The sequence below is a fragment of the Xylocopa sonorina genome, chromosome 9 (genome assembly GCF_050948175.1).
Source record: "Xylocopa sonorina isolate GNS202 chromosome 9, iyXylSono1_principal, whole genome shotgun sequence".
Taxonomy (NCBI): Eukaryota; Metazoa; Arthropoda; class Insecta; order Hymenoptera; family Apidae; genus Xylocopa; species Xylocopa sonorina.
This window is the reverse complement of record NC_135201.1, coordinates 9,852,378-9,873,096: the sequence shown is the minus strand read 5'-3', so window position 1 is coordinate 9,873,096 and position 20,719 is coordinate 9,852,378. Positions and strand designations below refer to the sequence as shown.

At 41.4% G+C, this 20,719-nt stretch overlaps 2 protein-coding genes across 6 annotated transcripts in view; one reads left to right on the top strand and one right to left on the bottom strand.

Annotated features, from left to right (window-relative positions):
* LOC143426990 (uncharacterized) overlaps window positions 1-20,719 on the bottom strand; it is a 316,082-nt gene that overhangs the window by 84,377 nt on the left and 210,986 nt on the right. The gene's annotated exons all lie outside the window — the stretch shown is intronic.
* Window positions 11,110-15,441, top strand: LOC143426676 (uncharacterized). Its single transcript, XM_076900268.1, has 10 exons — window positions 11,110-11,238; window positions 11,630-11,756; window positions 11,832-11,976; window positions 12,085-12,360; window positions 13,149-13,311; window positions 13,380-13,995; window positions 14,153-14,181; window positions 14,837-15,061; window positions 15,134-15,289; window positions 15,365-15,441. The coding sequence occupies exons 1-10, from the start codon at window positions 11,142-11,144 to the stop codon at window positions 15,418-15,420; spliced, it is 1,890 nt and encodes a 629-aa protein (XP_076756383.1). The 5' UTR covers window positions 11,110-11,141; the 3' UTR covers window positions 15,421-15,441.

Genomic DNA, 20,719 nt, shown 5'->3' with positions numbered 1-20,719 from the left:
CTGCAAGTGAGCCGGATAAATCACGGTAGAGACGGAAAGAAATGGTGCGCGTAGCGAAGAGAAACGACGTCACGGTTCGCCTGGGTTAAACGACGCTTCCGAGGGACCGGAAGCTCGCGCGTACTTTGCGAGCCTCGCAGATGGAAGCAACCGCTGGGGGGATAAAGAGAGATAAGGGCGAACGTGTAGCGATTGTCCAAGCGAGCGACAAGGGATTTTCAAAATTCTTGCGAGGAGAAATACGCAACCGGAAGTGGGAATTTTGGGGCCCAATTAGAGCCACGAAAGCTGTCTCACCTTCGAGAGCTAATTTCTCCACTTTTTTCGCAAAAAATGGGATCAACGATGGAGTTAAAAATTCTTGTGTGGAGGAAGACGCAAGCGGAAGTAGAATTTTAGCTCCAATTAGAGCCACGAAAGCTGTCTTATCTTCGAGAGCTAATTTCTCAACTTTTTTCGCGAGAAATGGGACCAACAATGGCGTCCAAAATTGTTGTGGAGAGGAAGTCGCAACTGGAAGTGGGAATTTTTGGTCCAATTAGAGCCACGAAAGCCGTCTTACCTTCGAGAGCTAATTTCTCGACTTTTTTCGCAAAAAATGGGATCAACAATGGAGTTAAAAATTCTTGTGTGGAGGAAGACGCAAGCGGAAGTAGAATTTTAGCTCCAATTAGAGCCACGAAAGCTGTCTTATCTTCGAGAGGTAATTTCTCAACTTTTTTCGCGAGAAATGGGACCAACAATGGCGTCCAAAATTGTTGCGGAAAGGAAGTCGCAACTGGAAGTGGGAATTTTTGGTCCAATTAGAGCCACGAAAGCTGTCTTATCTTCGAGAGCTAATTTCTCCACTTTTTTCGCAAAAAATGGGATCAACGATGGAGTTAAAAATTTTTGCGACGAGAAATACGCAAGCGAAAGTGGGAATTTTGAGGTCCAATTAGAGCCACGAAAGCTGTCTTACCTTCGAGAGCTAATTTCTCCACTTTTTTCGCAAAAAATGGGATCAACGATGGAGTTAAAAATTTTTGCGACGAGAAATACGCAAGCGAAAGTGGGAATTTTGAGGTCCAATTAGAGCCACGAAAGCTGTCTTACCTTCGAGAGCTAATTTCTCCACTTTTTTCGCAAAAAATGGGATCAACGATGGAGTTAAAAATTTTTGCAACGAGAAATACGCAAGCGAAAGTGTGAATTTTTGGTCCAATTAGAGCCACGAAGGCCTTCGATAGCTAATTTCTCGACTTTATTCGCGAGAAATGAGACCAAAACTGGAGGCTTTGGTCTATTTCTTAGCGCAGATGTGGCTGCGGCACGCTTTCGAGGTCGCAGCCGGCCATTTTGGATCGAGAAACGCGTCCTCGGCTCGATAAAATGCCCAGGGGCTGGGAAAAAGAGTTGCACGCTGCGATATGAGATACTTTCACGAGCGGTGCAGGATTTTCCTGCGGGATATACTCGGTGTAGAGATCTCTGGGCGAAAGTCGGTCGGGTTTATGCGTTTCCTGCCCTCGTACGATTGGTACCGACACGGAAAATGGATCTACGTCTTGCCTTTTACGTAATAAAATCGCTAGAGCTCGGTTACATCTACGAACGGTTCGCATTTTAAAAATGTGTGTCAAATAAAATTGTTCCACATGATTTAATCTTTTATACGAACCGTTGGATCATTATGATCATTTCTTTTTATATGTTCTGCATATTCTTTCCATAAGTTTGCGAGTATTCATGTGCAATGTATACATGTATGCAATTTGAAAATATATGATATAAAATAAAATTGTTGCAGTTGGTTTATTCTTTTATATGAACCATTGGATCATTATAATCATTCCTTTTCCATTATACGTTCTACATATTTTTCTATAAATGTGCCAGTAAGTGCAATCTATATGGTAGTCAAATGTTCATTGATCGAAAGAAGAGTAGATGATCGATATCTGTAGAGAAAAAGAAAAAGAAAATTTAATAAAATTAATTTATATTATTCGCATTTTAATATAAAAAAATAAAATTGTTCCAGCTGGTTTAATCCTTCATATAAACATAGTTTTCTATAAATGCGTCAGTAAGTGCAATCCATACAGTTGTCAAATATTCATCGATCGAAAAAGAGGAAGATCTGTCGAGTTCTGAAGAGAAACAAACATATATAAAAATAAAATGAAATAAAATAAATTTATATTATCCGTATTTTAATATAAAATAAAATTGCTCCAGCTAGTTTAATCCTTCGTATAAACTATTGGATCATTATAATCATTTCTTTTCTACGATCTCCATACTCTTTCATAAGTGTACGAGTATACAGGTGCAATCTATACTATTATCAGATGTTCATCGATCGAAAGAAGGGAAGACCTTCTATCGAGATCTAGAGAGAAAAAAATATATATAAAAATAAAATAAAATAAAATTTTTCCAGCTGATTTAATCCTTCACATAAACTATTGGATCATTATGATCATTCCCTTTCTACGTTCTGCATATTTTTCCATAAATACGCAAGTAAGTGCAATCTATACAGTTTTCAAATATTCATCGATCGAAAAAAAGGAAGATCTATCGAGATCTGGAGAGAAGAAAATGTATATAAAAATAAAATGAAATAAAATTGTTCCAATTGCTTTAATTGCTTTAACTATTGGATCATCATGATCATTCCTCTTCTACGTTCTGCATATTTTTCCATAAATACACGAGTAAGTGCAATCTATACAGTTGTCAAATATTCATCGATCAAAAGAAAGGGAAGACGATCGATATCAAAAGAAAAATGCCAGCGTATCGAGTTCAGGTTTATCAAATTCCCAGCACGATCCGCGTCGATCGAATCAGCTGTGAGCGCCTGTTGAGCCCATCTCGCAGGACCAGCGCTTATCCAATCCGAGAGCGACTCCTTTCTTGTCGAATGGGCGACGACGATGGGTGAGTCTGGCCCCCAGGAAGATCGATTTGCAAGAGAGATGTACCAGGGTCGGGGGAAGCCAATACGAGTGATACCGTGCGATCAGTGGCCTATCAAACGGAGTGCTTCTGCGGCTTCCCGCGTCGACCAGAAAAAGAAAATCATTCGTGGGACGTTTGATCGCTGGGAACGAACAGCGACGCGGAGATTCGTTCCTCGAGGAATGTCTGCGATCATTTGGCTTCCATTCTTCAGTTGCAATTACACTCCCTCGTCCTTGGACACTTCGATCCCTCAGCATTCAACTATGGGACGCGTCCTTTCAATTTCGTCGATGTCTGCTCGAAAGAAACCAAGTTTTTCTTATGAAATGGATTTAAAAAGGAGAAATATGCGTTGCAGTTTTCAGTTGGCGTATAAAATGATAGAGAAAACCGAGTGGTTGTGTTTAGAAAAAAGGGGTAGAGAGTAAAGTTTATTTTTTTATTTTGTGGGACGCATCCTTTCAATTTCGTCGATGTCTGCTCGAAAGAAACCAAGTTTTTCTTATGAAATAGATTTAAAAAGGAGAAATATGCGTTGCAATTTTCAGTTAGTGTATAAAATGATAGAGAAGACTTAGTGGTTGTATGTAGAAAAAAGTTTTTGTTATTTTGTGGGACGCATCCTTTCAATTTCATCGATGTCTGCTCAAAAAAAGATCAGATTTTTCTCATAAAATAGATTTAAAAAGGAAAAATACGCGTTGCAATTTTCAGTTGGCGTATAAAATGATAGAGAAAGCCTAGTAGTTGTGTCAAGAAAAAAGGGGCAGCGAGTAAAGTTCATTTTTCTGTTATTTCGTAGAAAGAGATGCAGCAGGGGATGATCGCGATGAGAATTTAACAGAACGTTGGAGTTAACGATATTCATGGACCTCGCGTGTTTCGTTGCCGCGGTTAAAACGGCAGAGGAATTAGGAAAATGCAACCGGAAGCGTGGAATAGTCGTGGCGCGTGACTGGCGTATCGCCAATCGCGAGGCCAACCCCAGTTGCCAACTGGGATTCAACTGCAGCCTATAAACAAGCTGCGACTGCTCGCGATTACCCGTTTAGAACCGCGACGAAATACTGCCACGTGAACCAATGAATTTCCGAAACTTCCGAACCGCTGTTCCGTCCGTCCCGCGTTTAACTCTGCCATCGATCCGTGTCTGCTTCTGTAACTCGATGCACCACCGCGAGACGATCCTGTTTCTGATAAAAAAGGGATCGCTCTCGTCTCGAAATGGACGTCGAACCGTTCTTCTTGCACGCTTCGTGGGTTTTTGCGAGCGAAGTTGCATCTTCAATTTATTTCACCCTTGTCAGACACTTTTTACAGTTCAATTTTTGTTAAACGAATAGTTGCGTTCTTGTTCTCTTCGTAATGGAGGTATTAAAGTTATGCGAAGGCAGAGTGAAGCGTTGTTTACTCGCACATATCACTCAAATTTAGATGGAAATCACGGAGGTGGTGCAAAAAAAATTTTTTGCGAGCAAAGTTGCATTTTCAACTTATTTCACCCTTGTGAGACACTCTTGCGTTTCAACTTTTATTCACGTGAAGGCAGAGGGAAGCGTTGTTTACTCGCACATATCACTCAAATTTAGATAGAAATCACGGAGGTGGTGGAAAAAAAAATTTTTGCGAGCATAGTTGCATCCTCAACTATTTTCGTAATCGAGATATTAGAGTCAGAAGGCAGAGAGAAGCGTTGTATACCTGCACACGTCACTCAAATTTCACTAAAAATCACAGAGGTGGTCCAAAAAGAAAGGAAGAAAATGCTCCATGGTGTTTTGCAAGCTGAGGTGCATCTTCAACTTATTTCGCCCTCGCGAGACACTTTTTACATTTCAATTTTTATTAAATGAACAGTCGCATCCTCATTCCCTCTGTAATCGAGATGTCAGAGTCAGAGGCAGAGAGAAACGTTGTTTACTCGCACACGTCACTCAAATTCCACCAAAAATCACGAAGGTAATACAAACAAAAAATGAAAAAAATGCTCCATAGACTTTTGCAAACAAAGTTGCATCTTCAATTATGTTTTACCCTCGCGAGACACTTTTACATTTCAACAAAAGAATAGAAGACAGAGAGAAGCGTTGTTTACTCGCACACGTCACTCAAATTTGACTAAAAATCACGGAGATGATGCAAAAGAAATTTCTTGCAAGCAAAGTTGCATCTTCAACTTGTTTCACCCTCGCGAGACACTTTTACATTTCAACAAAATAAAAGTAGACAGAGAGAAGCGTTGTTTACTCGCACACGTCACTCAAATTTGACTAAAAATCACGGAGATGATGCAAAAAAAATTTCTTGCAAGCAAAGTTTCATCATCAACTTGTTTCACCCTCGCGAGACACTTTTACATTTCAACAAGAGAAGAGAAGACAGAGAGAAGCGTTGTTTACTCGCACACGTCACTCAAATTTGACTAAAAATCACGGAGATGATGCAAAAAAAATTTCTTGCAAGCAAAGTTTCATCATCAACTTGTTTCACCCTCGCGAGACACTTTTACATTTCAACAAGAGAAGAGAAGACAGAGAGAAGCGTTGTTTACTCGCACACGTCACTCGAATTCCCCTAAAAATCACGTCGATAATAAAAAAAAGGGGGGAAGAAAATTCGTCTGGTAGTTTATCGGGGGAGGGACCAGACAGAGAGGGGTGTCTCGTAGCCGTGGACTAAAAACCAGAGTCCGCGTATCGCCTCCTCCCCGTTCCTTTTCTCATCCCTGGCTGTGCACCCTTTTGAAACATTCCAGCCAACGGCGCGAGCGAACGCAGAAGGATCTTGGTAGGGGAAAATGGGAATAAAGTACAGCCACGGATAAACGAGCGAGACGATGGCTGGCGTGGGTGCGCGTTTTCAAAAGGACACCAGCTGCTTTCACGCTGCGACGTCGCTCGCGAATCGAACGCTGCTGGAATTTCAATCGAGATCGAGTCTCGAGGATTTCCTCGCCCCTCGCCTCCTTTTTTCCATTCCAAACGATCCAAAGCAGAGTGGAGAACAGAATCGGTTAACGTCTTAATTCCCTCTTCGAATTTCTCCGCGCGTTCTCCACAGAATTAACGATAGTTACAGGGCGGTGAAACTTGGACGATTCCTTCGTAGAAGTCTGAACAGCATCATCGATCGATTTACGGTTCCGTTTCGCAGACGAGAACGCCAAAGGCACGTGTTTACCCTCTCGACCAGGGACGGAGGGTTAGCGGTTGATAAATGACGGAACAAGAGGGTGGAAAAGGGGTTGCTGGCTCGTTCTCATTGAAAACATTACGTTCGCCATAGACGGATGAAAGGGATCGACGCATACGTCGCGATGCGCGTCGCAAATTGCGAGAATCTCACTGAGAGACGCAGTCTGCGACCCCGCATTTCATCTTCCCGCCGCCATCATCTCCGTGATGTCCCCCATAGCAGTTCTCCGCGCGTTACATCAATGCAGTCGCGTGCTCCATCATCGATAGAACGTTTCGTAAAACCGAATTTCAATGGTTCGTGGATTACTCTCTCTTTTTTTCTGTCTCTCTCTTTCTCTCTCTCTTTTTACCCTCGCGATTGTTCCTGTTGTCCCGACAGAGATGGTTTAAACTCGATGCTGGGCTGGTTGGCGCAAGGCAAACTGACGCGTATGAATTTAAATACATTTCCATGGAAATACATCGATTCCTCTTTTTTTTTTACCTTTTTTATGCTCCACGTTGTAAAAGGATTTGTTACTGATATTACCCGGGGGAAAGTATGAATAAATGTGGAGGGTACAAAGGGTGGAGGTAACGAACTTATCGAGCTCGTTATTTCTTACAGTGCTTGCTGAGTCGTGCAATTTTTATTAAAATCAAGATACGAGATCATTTGTGGATTTATCATTTAGATAAGGTCCAGAGCTCATCGACAGTATGTGCTGTGCTACAATATTGTGCAAGCTGAATTGTGCAATTTTTATTAAAATCAAGTTACGAGCTCATTCGTGGATTAATAATTTAGTCAAAATTTAGAACTCGTCGAAAATAGGACGCGTGCTGTACTATAATATTGTGCAATTTTTATTATAATCAAGATACGAACTCTTTCGTGGGTTTATAATTTAGACAAGGTCCAGAGCTCATCGAAAGTATTACACGTGCTGTGCTATAATATTGTGCAAACTGAATTGTGCAATTTTTATTAAAATCAAGATACGAGCTCATTCGTGGATTAATAATTTAGTCAAAATTTAGAACTCGTCGAAAATAGGACGCGTGCTGTACTATAATATTGTGCAATTTTTATTATAATCAAGATACGAACTCTTTCGTGGGTTTATAATTTAGACAAGGTCCAGAGCTCATCGAAAGTATTACACGTGCTGTACTATAATAATGTGCAAGCTGAATTGTGCTATTTTTATTAAAATCAAGATACGAGCTCATTCGTGGATTAATAATTTAGTCAAAATTTAGAACTCGTCGAAAATAGGACGCGTGCTGTACTATAATATTGTGCAAGCTGAATTGTGCAATTTTTATTAAAAACAAAAGATACGAACTCTTTCGTGGGTTTATAATTTAGACAAGGTCCAGAGTTCATCGAAAGTATTACACGTGCTGTGCTATAATATTGTGCAATCTGAATTGTGTAATTTTTATTAAAATGAAGAAACAAGCTCTTTCGTGGATTTATAATTTAGACAAGGTTCAGAGTTCGTCAAAAGTATGACTCGTGCAATGCTGCAATTTTCAGAAAGTCTCAGACACAGAGGTTCCCTCGTTCGACTACGCGAAACGAGCATCTAATAACTTCCGGTTCGCGATACTTTTCCGAGTAATCGCGTGCAGTTGCTGGGATTGTCCACGCTCGTTGGAAGAAAGGCTGGATTACACAGACGAACGTCTGAACACTTTCGCCGCGAGCCGCTTTGTTGGCCCGCGAGACAACGCGCGAAAAAGGATCCAGCTGCGTATGAAACGCGGGGAGTTCGCGATTCCTATTAAATAAACTGCAGTACCCGGCGAGCAGTTCGCATTTAAGCGAACGAACGCGTCGCTGAGCGTCGTTCTGCCCTGTAATGGCGCAACGGGGCTTTTGTCAGCACGCAAGAACGAGCATCGCTTTCAATTCCTCCTCCTTCGTTCCTTTCGCTCTCCTCCTCGCTCTCGCTGTGTTTGCCTCGTCTGTGAACCTCGTCGATTCGAACTGAGTGGGGATACCAACGAAAAGGCGTCGCCAGAAAGAATGGACGGCAGAAGAAACAGTTTGTTAAACCGTGTCCTCTCTTGTTTCTATTGTAACCTTCTACAATTTCGTATTTCTAGGGAATTACGATCGATAAGTACTTTGGAAAGGACGCTCTGATGTCTGATATTCGATTCGTAAAGGGTTAAAGGAAGGCAACCACGTCCTTTGTACAGTACTCTTATTGTACACTCTTGTTTCTATTATAACCTTCCACAATTTCATATTTCTAGGGAATTACGATCGATAAGTACTTTGGAAAGGACGCTCTGATGTCTGATATTCGATTCGTAAAGGGTTAAAAAAAGGAAACCACGTGCTCTGTACAGCACTCTTACTGTACACTCTTGTTTCTATTATAATCTTCTACAATTTCGTATTTCTAGGGAATAACGATCGATAAGTACTCTGAAAAGGATGGAAGTAAAACTAGCGAAATGTAGACGCTCTGATGTCTGATATTCGATTCGTAAAGGGTTAAAGAAGGGCAACCACGCGCTGTGTACAGTAAGTACCTTCTATATTCGTGGTTCTCATCCTCTTGTTTCTATTATAATCTTCTACAATTTTGTATTTTTAGGGAAAAACGATCGATAAATACTCTGAAAAGGATGAAAGTAAAATTGATGACACGTAGACGCTCTGATGTCTGATATTCGATTCGTAAAGGATTAAAGGAAGGCAACCACGCGCTCTGTACAGTACTCTTACTGTACACTCTTGTATCTACTATAATCTTCTAAAATTTCGTATTTCTAGGGAATAACGATCGATAAGTATTCAGAAAAGGATGAAAGTAAAATTGATGACACGTAGACGCTCTGATGTTAGATATTCTATTCGTAAAGGCTTAAAGGAAGGCAACCACGCGCTCTGTACAGTAGTTTTACCTTCTATATTCGTGGTTCCCAGAGGAATGCACGCGAAAGTTGTTTAGCAAAACGCTGAAACCCATATTGAAACTTATCTCGACGACGTTCAAGATGAACGGAGGAGGGAAGGTCTATGATGGCGCAAGTGGGGATCGAGCGTAACCAGGGCTTTGTGTTTCGTGCTTTGAAGTCGGCTTCCGGGTCACAGGAATGCGTTTAAAAGTTGGCCAACAGCGTTCACAGCGCTTGACAATTATCGCGCACCTATGAAACCTACAGGAATTCCTAAGGAGAGAATTTCATCACGAGGGCCAAAGAATACCGCAACGAAGCCCCATGGTCGCACGAAAGGGTGGTCTTTCTCAGAAAATTATTATCCCCCTTCTATTTCTCCGCCAAAGAAACGAACGACTGCCTTTTAATTAACTTTCAGCATCGGTATCCTCAGCAGAACTTGGGAAAAAGAAGACGTGCAGCGCGAAAAGATCAATATCGACGAGTAAATGGACAGCAGGTGGAACTGCCATCGCGCACAGGTCGAAGGGGGTGGATTTCTTTTGCTGCAGAAAGGGAACTGCAGGTTCGCCTGACCCAAATGGCCGTCCAGCTGGCCGTTGGCCAGCTCTCTGTGTCCGCGTCCGGGCTTTTACTTATATTTTTCGATATCAGTTACCCGTTGGGACCGATAAATTAATCGGTTGCCAACGGCGACCGCTCGAGAAATGTTTAAAACGGGTCGCCAACGCGGCTCGTCGAATTAAATTTTGCGTTCACGCGGTGAGCTGCACAGGGATTCGTGTAAGCTGAACGAGGAACGATGTAAACGAATGTGCTGGCCGTAAACAGGAGAAATGCCGCGGTCCTGTATAACGGCGACACGCTCGCCGCTCGTGAATTCTCTGTTCACCCCCTGTTTTAAGTTCCTGGGTAATTCCAGCCGCAGTTGGCGGCATTAATATTTTCATAAACCTTGTTACTTTATAGTTAAACGGATTGCTAGGCCACGTACAAGGATGGTCCTGGTTTTAAAATAATTACTGCGGCTGCATCGCCATTTTTATCCCCAAGAATTATTATTTCCTACTATATCGCTTTTTTCAGTGATAAAAATTGTTTGATGAAGTTTTAAAATAATTACAGCAGCTGCATCATTATTTTTATCCAATTTTTATCTCCAAGAATTATTATTCCTTACTATATTACTTTTTTGAGTGATAAAAATTGTTTGATGAACTTTTAAAATAATTACAGCGGCTGCATCGCTATTTTTATCAAATTTTTATCCTCAAGAATTATTATTCCTTACTATATTACTTTTTTGAGTGATAAAAATTGTTTGATGAACTTTTAAAATAATTACAGCGGCTGCATTGCTATTTTTATCAAATTTTTATCCTCAAGAATTATTATTCCTTACTATATTACTTTTTCGAGTGATAAAAATTGTTTGATAAAGTTTTAAAGCAATTACAGTGGTTGCACTAGTATTTTTATCGAATTTTTATTCTCAAGATTTATTATTCCCCACTATATCACTTTTTTCAGTGATAAAAATTGTTTGATGCAGTTTTGAAATAATTACTGCAGCTGCATCATTATTTCTATCGAATTTCTATCCCCAAGAATTATTATTCCTCACTATATTACTTTTCTCAGTGATAAAAATTGTTTAATAAACCTCCTCAAGCTATTACAGTATTAGAATCATTAATCTGAGAGAGTTTTAGTAATTAATATATAATATTCTAATTTTTTTTACTATACTTCCCTTACAAGTAACAAGAATTGTGTAAGAAATGTTCGAAAATGATTGTTGTTAGGTTACATATAATTATCGTTAATAAAAATTCAAGTTTTCATTTGTACATTAATTTTAAGTGTCGTTTGGGGTTGAAAATCGGTTCGAATTTGCCACGCGTTTGTAGTGCAAAAGCGTCAGCCAATCAGAGCGCGCAACATTCAACAGGCTCAGACGTACTTCGGTGACCGCTGTCGTCGCACGCGTCGGTCGTTGCGTGCTGACATTTCGTCGGGTTTTTGCGATTTTAACTACAATTTCGCGCGGTTATTCGCGATTGTTCGCGAGAATAACGTCGTGTGGTGAAAATGGACAACGAAATCAGCTGTGACGACCCGCAGTTCATGGATATCTTCGAGAATTGTCTGCGTGCAGAGATCGAGAAAGCTGAGAGCACGTTGTCTGGTAAGTAGTTTCATATTTTGTTAATATTCACCGTTTTACGAAGGAATATTGTAATTAATTGCGACGATGAGAGATATTTGACGTTTATTCGTACATGTGTACACATGTAAATGGCGTTTTTCGTGTTTTGGAACGACTTTGGCGCGTAGTAAGCTCTGTGACGTCACAATGGCGGACAATACTACTCGAATCGCGACGCAGATCTGCTTTTTCTAATCTAGCGTCTGTATCTCGCGCATCATCGTCGATCCATGACATTTTTCAACCACGATAGGATATTTTACACAATTTTCAACGAAATTTTACTGCAACATTTCTTCTCTCTCAGAGTGTTGTTTCTTATTTGCGATTTATATCGAGTGATAAGTGAATTTTCGTACATGTTTACGAGGTCTCAAAAGCGAAGTACAAAGCGTGAAGATGGAAGTGCTCGCGCAGTTGCAAATAAGGAGGGAGTTGAAGGAAAAGAAGAAAATTACCACGGAGAACATTGTAATTTTAAGAAACATGTCGGATAAGTATGTGATTAGCGACTCTTGATTGATTGTACGAAATTCATTGATTATGATCGTTTTGGAATACTTTTAACGTAGACAGAATAAATATGTGAATGAGCTTTCTACGAAAATCGAGCTTGTTGAATTAAATTTGGATAACGAGTATAAAGTTATGCAGCAAGAGTACGAACAGTACAAAAGTATTTACGACGAATACGAGAGAACGTGGCAATCGTATCACGTATGTAAAATAAATTGTACTCCAATATTATTTTTATTTTATTCGTTAACAGCATCCATATTTGTAGACGAACGATTGTCACCATTTTTTAATTGTAACGCTGTTTAGGCAATGTACGAGGAGTTCCCTCTGGCTAAAATCAGAAAAGCCGAGAAAATAAAACTGGAGAAGCTTCGAATCGAGAAGCTGCAGTTGGAGTACAAGATCAACGAGTTCGAGAAGATTTTGAAGAAACAGCGACAGATCACGTGGCTCAGAGTGCGTGCGAAAATCGTCGAGCTTGCGCGTGCAATCCTCACCAATAAGGAGCAAGAGGAAAAGCTGAACAGTTTGAACAGAAGCATCGAAGATCACAAGAAGGATCTTGGCGCTCTCGAAATAGAGGTCTCTCCCCCTCACAATTGTAATCCACAAAAAATAAAATATATCCCAATTTCCATCATTTCCCTTCCCCTCATCAGAAATATTAATTTCACTTGTTAACCCTTTGCGCTCGACGACTTTTTTGGTCGGCGGCGCTGCAACTCGAGACAATTTCGCGCGTAAATGAATTTACAGAAGAATTAACATACGAAAGTGTTATATATTGATATATTATCTGTGTTTACATTCTTGAAAAGGATAATTATCGGAGCTCAAGTTCTGTGTAATTGTAATATTTTACACAAACACATACCAAGGTATTCTGAAGTGCCAGGATCTTGTGGGTCATTGCTGCTACTTCCGGATTCACTGTCTATTACATTAATTTTTCTGTTTCTCACATCCGATACGTCATTACTGTTTACACTTGCTCGAAATTAAAACGAGTGGTGGAAAATTTCGCGATACGTGTACTTCCTATGACCGTCGAAACCGTACTAACGCTGGACACATCGTATTCAGAACTACAGTCGTAGAATTTTACGTCACAATGTCACTTTCCAACCGAAGACATAAACAGCCTAAGGGACCACATTCTCGAACCAATACTTCGCATCTATCAATTGAAGATAACGAAATTCAACATAAATACAGCCGCTCGAATTGCCACGCGAAACATCGTGGCGAGTGAGAATCGCCATTCGAGCGCAAAGGGTTAAATATATGTACAAATATGTTTGTAAGAACTACTATGGATCAAAGTTTTGTAAGAATGGGTAACATTGTGAATTCGTCGATGTCTTTATTAGTTAGCCGCACGAATGAAAATTCGAGAAGAGGAGAAAAGGATACGAGCGTTGAAGCTGTTGGAAATGCCACCGCCAAAGATTAATTTCTCTCACGCGCGCATCTCGAAGCACAGATCGAGGACTGATTCCCTAGACACTTTCAAAATATACGAGAGATCCATAGGTGCATAGATTTCTGCTTACAGCATGCGTGTATGCCACTCTCAAATTCACATGGACCAACAAATTTAGACTCTTTATCGGTGGACACGCTGAGGCTCGAAGAGATGTGCAAGCTCGAGGAAAAGGACGTATGCTTGGCCTCTGAAATACAAGATCCTTTAATCGTCGACGTCGAGGAGCGGAATTCTGACGACGAGCAGTCAATCGATCCGAGGAGGAGTCCTTCCCTGGACCAGGAGCAGCAGGAAATGGAGCACGAGGACGCAGCAAGCGAGGTGAACGGAAACGCGGCCTCTCAGCCGATCGATGCGCTCGAGGAGGAAGTGGAGCGTCGGATGGACCAGGAACTGGAGCACTTGGACCAGCCGCACGGCGTTCCCAAAGATAAGCAACCAGGCCAACGCGCTGAGCACTCTGCAGAGGAGATGGATGATCCTGTGGCGAAAAGAATGAGATTGACGTTCGGCGATGAGGAGGTTGTAGCGTCACCAGCGAAGGATATTCGAGTGGAGAGGATGAAGAGGCGTTTGGACGATCCATCGCCGCGTCCTAAGGTCACGAACGTCGAGGCTGTGCATTACAACTTGGCTTTAATTAAAGAAGAGAACGAAAAGAAGAAGAGTGACTTGGGTCAAGGTATATCAGAGGTTAACGCAATTGCCTGGCGGGGAATCTTTCTTCGTTGGTACTTTTAATCTTTTTATTGCTGTTGGTACTTGGAGAACTCCTCCCTTCGTTCTCCTCGTTTTGTAAAGGAAGTTATAAGGCTCTTATAAAAGTTCCTACCTTTAATGATCCCAATGCTTTTATTACTGGAGATTAAGTATTTACATTCTTTCTAGGAATTTAGGAATTCTTGCTGTCCAGAACAGTAATTGTTGCTGTTAAGAATTAATTGTTCTTATTTCTTTGAAAGTATTCACTAATTTGAAGGGGAATTCAATAAAAATCAGCTCGTAATTAGTTATCGCATACCAGTTCGTATTTCCAAGAGGTTATTATACGCTGAAAAAGGAGTCGAAAATGTAGAGTGACATTTTTCGTGGGAAGCTTCATTTTCGAATAAATTGATATTGGAGATTTAATTAATTTATTTAATAATGAACGAAGGTTCGCACGAAAAAATGTTACCCCACGTTCCTGATTTATTTTTCCATGTAGAATAACTCTTTGTCGATTATATCAGCCATATCGTATTCATTTCTCAATTAGCCAACTCGTCGAATTTTCAAGCTCAATTTCCTCAGAAACAAACGGAAGCCTTCAATGGAAAAATTTAATTTTCCGTATAAAATCTCTCTCTGTCCACTTGTACCACGTGCCACCCTGTATGTTAAAACAGAAGCATAGCAACTTTTCATATCTGTCTCAAGAGTAACGAATTTTTGCAAACAAAGTTAGAGGTGATTCTCTGCAAAATAATATTCCAACGAGATTAATTCTCGTGAAGCAATAAATCGTTTTCCTCGTCCTCTTACTATAAAAGGGAATGATTCTTCAGCAATCTTGAACCGCCAATTCGTTAGGTTTCTTATTCTGTGGACACTTCGAGGAGTCTTCACTAATCGTGATTAATGATTTAGCTATTCCAAGAGAAGCTCCGTCGATAGAACAATCTCCCAGTCCAAGCATAACGAAGTTGTACTCGAGAAGAAAGCCTGAACAGAAAAATCCAGAGGTTTCCAGTATGTTTTCCTCGTACGACTTCGACTATTCTAATATCAGCTTCAGTGTGAATGAGAATGCGAAAGGTACCAACTGCTTGTGTTGCAAGCGTACTTTTTCACTCGTTCTGTCGTATATTTGCCTATTCTATCTTTTAGTAGGATCAGCTGATGAAATATCATTTTACCAAGGATCTGATCGCAATTTCTGTGCCTGTTCCAACATATCCACGATGAACGAGGACGCAGAAATGGAACCGATCCCAAAGAGCGATGTAAAAGTTTCACGACCCAGCAACTTCGACCCTCCTTCAAGTGATTACTGTACTTCTCGTCGAACACTTTCGTCAATTTATATCTACACCTTCGCATTTGTTTTTTTGTTCGCAGAATTCGACTTTGGCAACATCTTGAAGCGCAACCCTGAGCGAAACAGGCTCTTCTAGATCTGAATACGAAGAAGGAAGATCCACAGTTACAATTTCTTCTAGATTAACTATTAGATGCTGTTCTACATTTCAAGAGAAGCAACGAAGATCAATAATTATAGTTTCCCGTAGATTAGTAGTTACAAACTCTTCTGAATCTCAACACAAGCAGAAGAAATCGATAGTTACAATTATTATTTAACAACCGTTTGTTTCTTAGATTTATGTTCTCTTGTAATAATCGTTTAATAACCACGTTTCGTGGAATGACCGTCTATAATAAAATCGCGTGGACGAAGAACGAATGGAGCTAGCTTCGTTCGTAGGGGATGGTAATAAGCCCTATTCCCGTTCGTTTTTCGTCCGCACTGAATAATATTCGAGCGAAATTACGCGTGCCTCGTAATTTCCACCCTCGACAGCCGGTAGAAAGCGTCCAGGGAGCTCGCTGCAGCCCTGAGGAACCGGGAAAAGGAAACATGAAAGACGTGGCCGGGGATTGGAAGGGGGCGCGCGAGTCGCCGGTCTGGAGAGGGAAAAAGGAAGAGCACTCGGCTCGACGACTGGAAAGTAGGTCCTTTAAAGCGCCCTTTTGTGTGCCACTCTTTAAAGACCATTGCCACCGACATTTAATCTTTCGTCTGAATGTTTTTGAATTATTTAAAGGGCCACCGTGTACGCGGTGTTGTGCAGTTAAACGGCGGCTGATCGTTTCGTCGATATCACATCGATGATAACATCTTTCCGTAGAAATAAGAGATTACTCGAGGACTGGAAATAAATCGTTTCGTTTGTCACAGTTTTTACTGAATTTTTAGTAACTAAATATTTATTTAGTTATCGTATGCTCTAGTGTTTTTTTTGGCGACACGTGTGCTGGAAGAATTTTTCCAAATATGTCGTCGTATTTATGTAATAAGCTTATTTTGTGTTATTTTGTGTGTGCATTCGATGCAAGAAAGTTCGAAATTGCAATTAGCGGCTGGAATACTTGCGACTTCTTTCAAAGGAATCCTTTGTGAAGTAACGATGCGAGTAGCTAGCGTTTTATGTTCTCCATCTCTGCGTAAGAGCCTATAGAATCTTTAAACCGAGAATTCTGTCTAAAATGTTCAAACTCGAACCATTTTTGATTCTTCTCTACTAATGATTAATAGTTTCATGAAGTCTTAAGCGTTAAGTGATTATAGAAACAATACAAGAACCCTTTCCTTTCTCAACAAAAAAGTATTCCTTTCGTTTTTAGAATTTGTTGTCGTGGAGAACGTTGAATTCCTCAGTGGACGGTAATTTCTTAATAAAATTCAATCCACACTCCACCCGCGGGCGTGGTTCTCACGGTTAATTGCTTTAACCAGTACAAACGATATAAATTAACTGGGTTCGCTGGTAAAATCCATTCGAGCCTCTGAAAGTTGCCCATTGGCTATCGTAACTCCTGGCTAACCCCTGTTATGAATGCAGTTTATAAAAGTGGTCGTAGCCGTTGGCGATATATCGCAGGCTCGCTTTCGAACTTCCGTCGGGGACAAAGATAAATTGGAAAATTTAATGAGAAGAAAAAGAGAGGGAGAGAGAGAGAGAGAGAGAGAAAGAGGGGAAAGTGGAAGAGAACGGAAGGAGCCAGCTTAAGGAAATTCATAATTGTCCCAGTCCCAGCGTCTGTGCTTAATGAAAAATGGAGGCGAGACCTTGCCTTAAAGGCGATGGCTCATGGGGTTTCTATAATCCTCTAACCATTGTATCATTTCTTTTTCCAGGAACGACTACGGGGGAGAAGAAAAATGCGGACTTGGAATTGGAGCGCAAATAATTTATTCCACTATTAAGTTTAAACGCACAGCCATATTTTATAGAAAAAAAAAGATTCTTTTAAATTAGAAATTATAGGATACAGTAATATCTTTTAAGAGAATAGATTACCAATATCTAATCCTGTTAATTATATATATTTTATCATTTAAGTAATTCTAATTTGAACTGCTAAACGAAGACACCAAAAACCCTAAGCTTAACGTTCAACCAATAAAACCGAACTCCCTGAATAACTTCTCTCAAAGAGCGCTATTGTTAAGATCATCCCATCCATTCTCAGCGTCTCCTATCCACTACCAATTTCGCTAACCACTTATTCCATCTGTTTCAGGGATTCGAACCCGCTTTTCCTTCCGTTTGGAAGATCCGTTTCCGCGGCTACGTGACTGGAATCAACCATCGCCATTGGCACGCTCCGCGCGGCAACGGGGACCGGAAGTCCTCCGACTTAAGGCCACGTACGATCCCCAGTTCGCTACAACCTCATCGAATCTGGCGAGTACGCTATCGCTGTTTCACCAGCGACTCTTTCCTCCTTTTTTTTCTCTTCGCCCCCTTCTCTCTGCGTCGGCAATAAAAAGGAGAACGGCGGATAACGTCTGAATCAGGTAGCAGCGGCGTTTTACGAGCCCGTTCGTTGAATTACGATCGTGATGGAAAAACGGGGACTTGGAGGACGAGCCACTGAGTCAGCTCGAGCTTTACTTCGCAAGGGAACGACCATGTGACGGCCTCTCCCTGAAATCAATTTCGAAGCCACCACTATTTGAAAGCATCAGGACACCTTGCTTAATAGGGATTAATGATCGAAACAAAATTGTCTAATTGCTCAATCATATGTTTGTCTGTAATTATACTTGTTATATGTTGACCTGAACCTAAGTACTCGTTACGCACACCACTATTTGGTAGCATCAGGACACCCAGCTTAATAGGAATTAACAATCCAGACAAAATTGTTTAATTGCTCAGTCATATGTTCTTTTTGAAATTATACTTGTTATATGTTGTCTGAGTAGTATCGTTAGTATTATGAGCAAGTGTCTTTGGTATCTTTTTGATGAGGGCTGCATTATTCTGAACCTAAGTACTCGTTACGCACACCAACTATTTAGAAGCATCAAGATACCCAGCTTAATAGGAATTAATGGTCGAGACAAAATTGTTTAATTGCTCAGTCATATCTTTTTTTTGCAATTATACTTGTTATCTGTTGTCTGAGTAGTATCGTTGATATAATGAGCAAGTGTCTTTGGTTACTTTTTGATGAGGGCTGTGTTATTCTGAACCGAAGTACTCGTTCCGCGGTTACATTGATTTAGAAAGCGGCGAACCACACGAGAGGCTGCGCGATCCGTTAGAAACCGAGTGGACGCAGGTTCGTTACGTGTGTCGAAAGCCCTGGTCGCGTTGATTAGGTTCGAAGTTTATCGGGTAGTTAGAGGTTCGTCCATTCCACTCTCAGTACAGTAACAAAACGCAGGAGTGCGGTTATCAGTGAACATTCGTGAACACGACCCTCAGAAGTGAGAAGAAAAACATTTTCAAGTCCATCCGTTGCACGTGGATCCTCCTCAGAGCGGTGTTAAGTGGATGCAGTGTGCGATAAATAATGAAAGCAATTAGAAAAAAATAATACAATACGCTATACAATGTCGCAATTAAATTTCCTTGAAAAAAGGGGGTCTTCTCTCTAGAGTTCTCGCGTTACAAAGATTTTCTAGCGACTCATTTCTCTTGTTCCGCTTTCATTTATTAGTCGCAGCATCCGCCATGCTTAACCACGCGCGTGTACCATAATTAACCAAAAATTACGGCTCTGATTTAGGATGCACGCGCGCGCGGGACCAAATGCCACGCGAATTTATATTCTCGACGTTGTTCCCGCCTAGAATTCCTTTTTGATAACGATGATTTACCGTGTCGGACGCACGACGCGTTCTTATTAGCCTCCATTACGATCGACCAGCGAGACAACGGGCTCGACGATGCATCCGGAACGGGGACGTTGATCAGCCGCCTAGTTTATTGCGAAATAATCCCGTTCACCCGGCTCTGATTCATTATTCTCGTTTATCGAACGGTTTATCATCTCGTCGGAACCGCGCCAAGCTTTGGAACGCCTGTCGCGATTTACGCTTCGCGTTTTCGTGCTTGGTTCGTCGATATTCACCTGACAGAACTTAGTATTCCAGTAACCTGCTCTCTACTTTATGTTAAGAACTAATCATTTAGAAATACTGTAAGACAACTGGACTAATTCGTTTTTCTGTTACCATTAGGACCTCCACCAAAATGGCTGCGTCGCAGAACTCAAGAGTGACCAACTGCTCGCGATCAACCCTCTGGAATCCACGTCGCGGTACGTATTACAATTCCCAAACCTAGCTCGCTTCACAATCTCCAGCTTGCCAAAAAACAAAAGGGACGTTTCACAAGAAAGCGACGTAGGTCGTTATACCATAGGATCTTCAGATTTAAACAACGTCCCTCGCCACTGTCCTCGTCCATCTCCGCGGAGCTGTACAAACCGTTGGAGAAAAACTGGCTCGCCAGCGGCAAATTGCCAGCAGTTAAACGTCCCGAGTTTTATCGTTCCATCTTCCGCTCGAAATTGAAACCCAAAGCGACAGAAGAACGAGCAGAGGTGGCTCGCGTGTGTGCTCCACGTGTGCGCCAGCCAAGGGTATCTCGTTTCAAGAGCCGTCCACTTCTACCAACCGAACATTTTGTCGCGTTCCCGTTACGGTTACGATCGCTTGTTAAGCCAGCAGCCACGGTCGCGTTCATAATCGCGTACAGCGTTCCCCGTGGCCGCTGATGGGGCGGATGTTAGCGCGAAATCGGGGATAATACCAGGAAACGCGGTCAGCTTTATGTTGCCACCGGTTCAGCGGTAATGGCGAAGCTACTGAGATCGATAGACGGTGTTTAGTATCGCGCGTGCAATGGACGCGCCACTGGGGTGGGCGAGATGAATCGAGGGTGCGAAAATGTGTAACGCGACTCGAATGCGAACTAGCGTCGTTTCTCGGTACGATTCTTTTCAGATATTTCACGTATTCCATCGAGATGAAGATATTTTATACGCGTGGATTTTTCTTTTCTGTATTTGAAGTATCGAACTTTATCTGTGTAACCCTTTCGATGGAATCGAGAATCTTGGCGAATGTACCTTCAAATATTCGACGATATTCCCAAGTTGATAGATTCGAGCTGGCGAGATACCGTCTTACTGGGGACTGGAAACTGGGTTATCAGATAATCTCGCCGTTTTCCATTCATATTCCATTGTTTCTTCGATATCTGGCGAAAGAGGCGAAGTTCCTCCGCGTAACTCAGTCAGGGGTCGTTTTCCATTCGAGATTCGTTTCTGTGCTAGACGAAAGTTTCTTTTACAAGGGGATCGATGAAACGGGCGGGCGAGTCGTGTCATTAATTTTTCCGTCTGTTTCACCAGCCACGGTCCGGAGCAAACAGGCAAATATTTTTCCTGACGCGG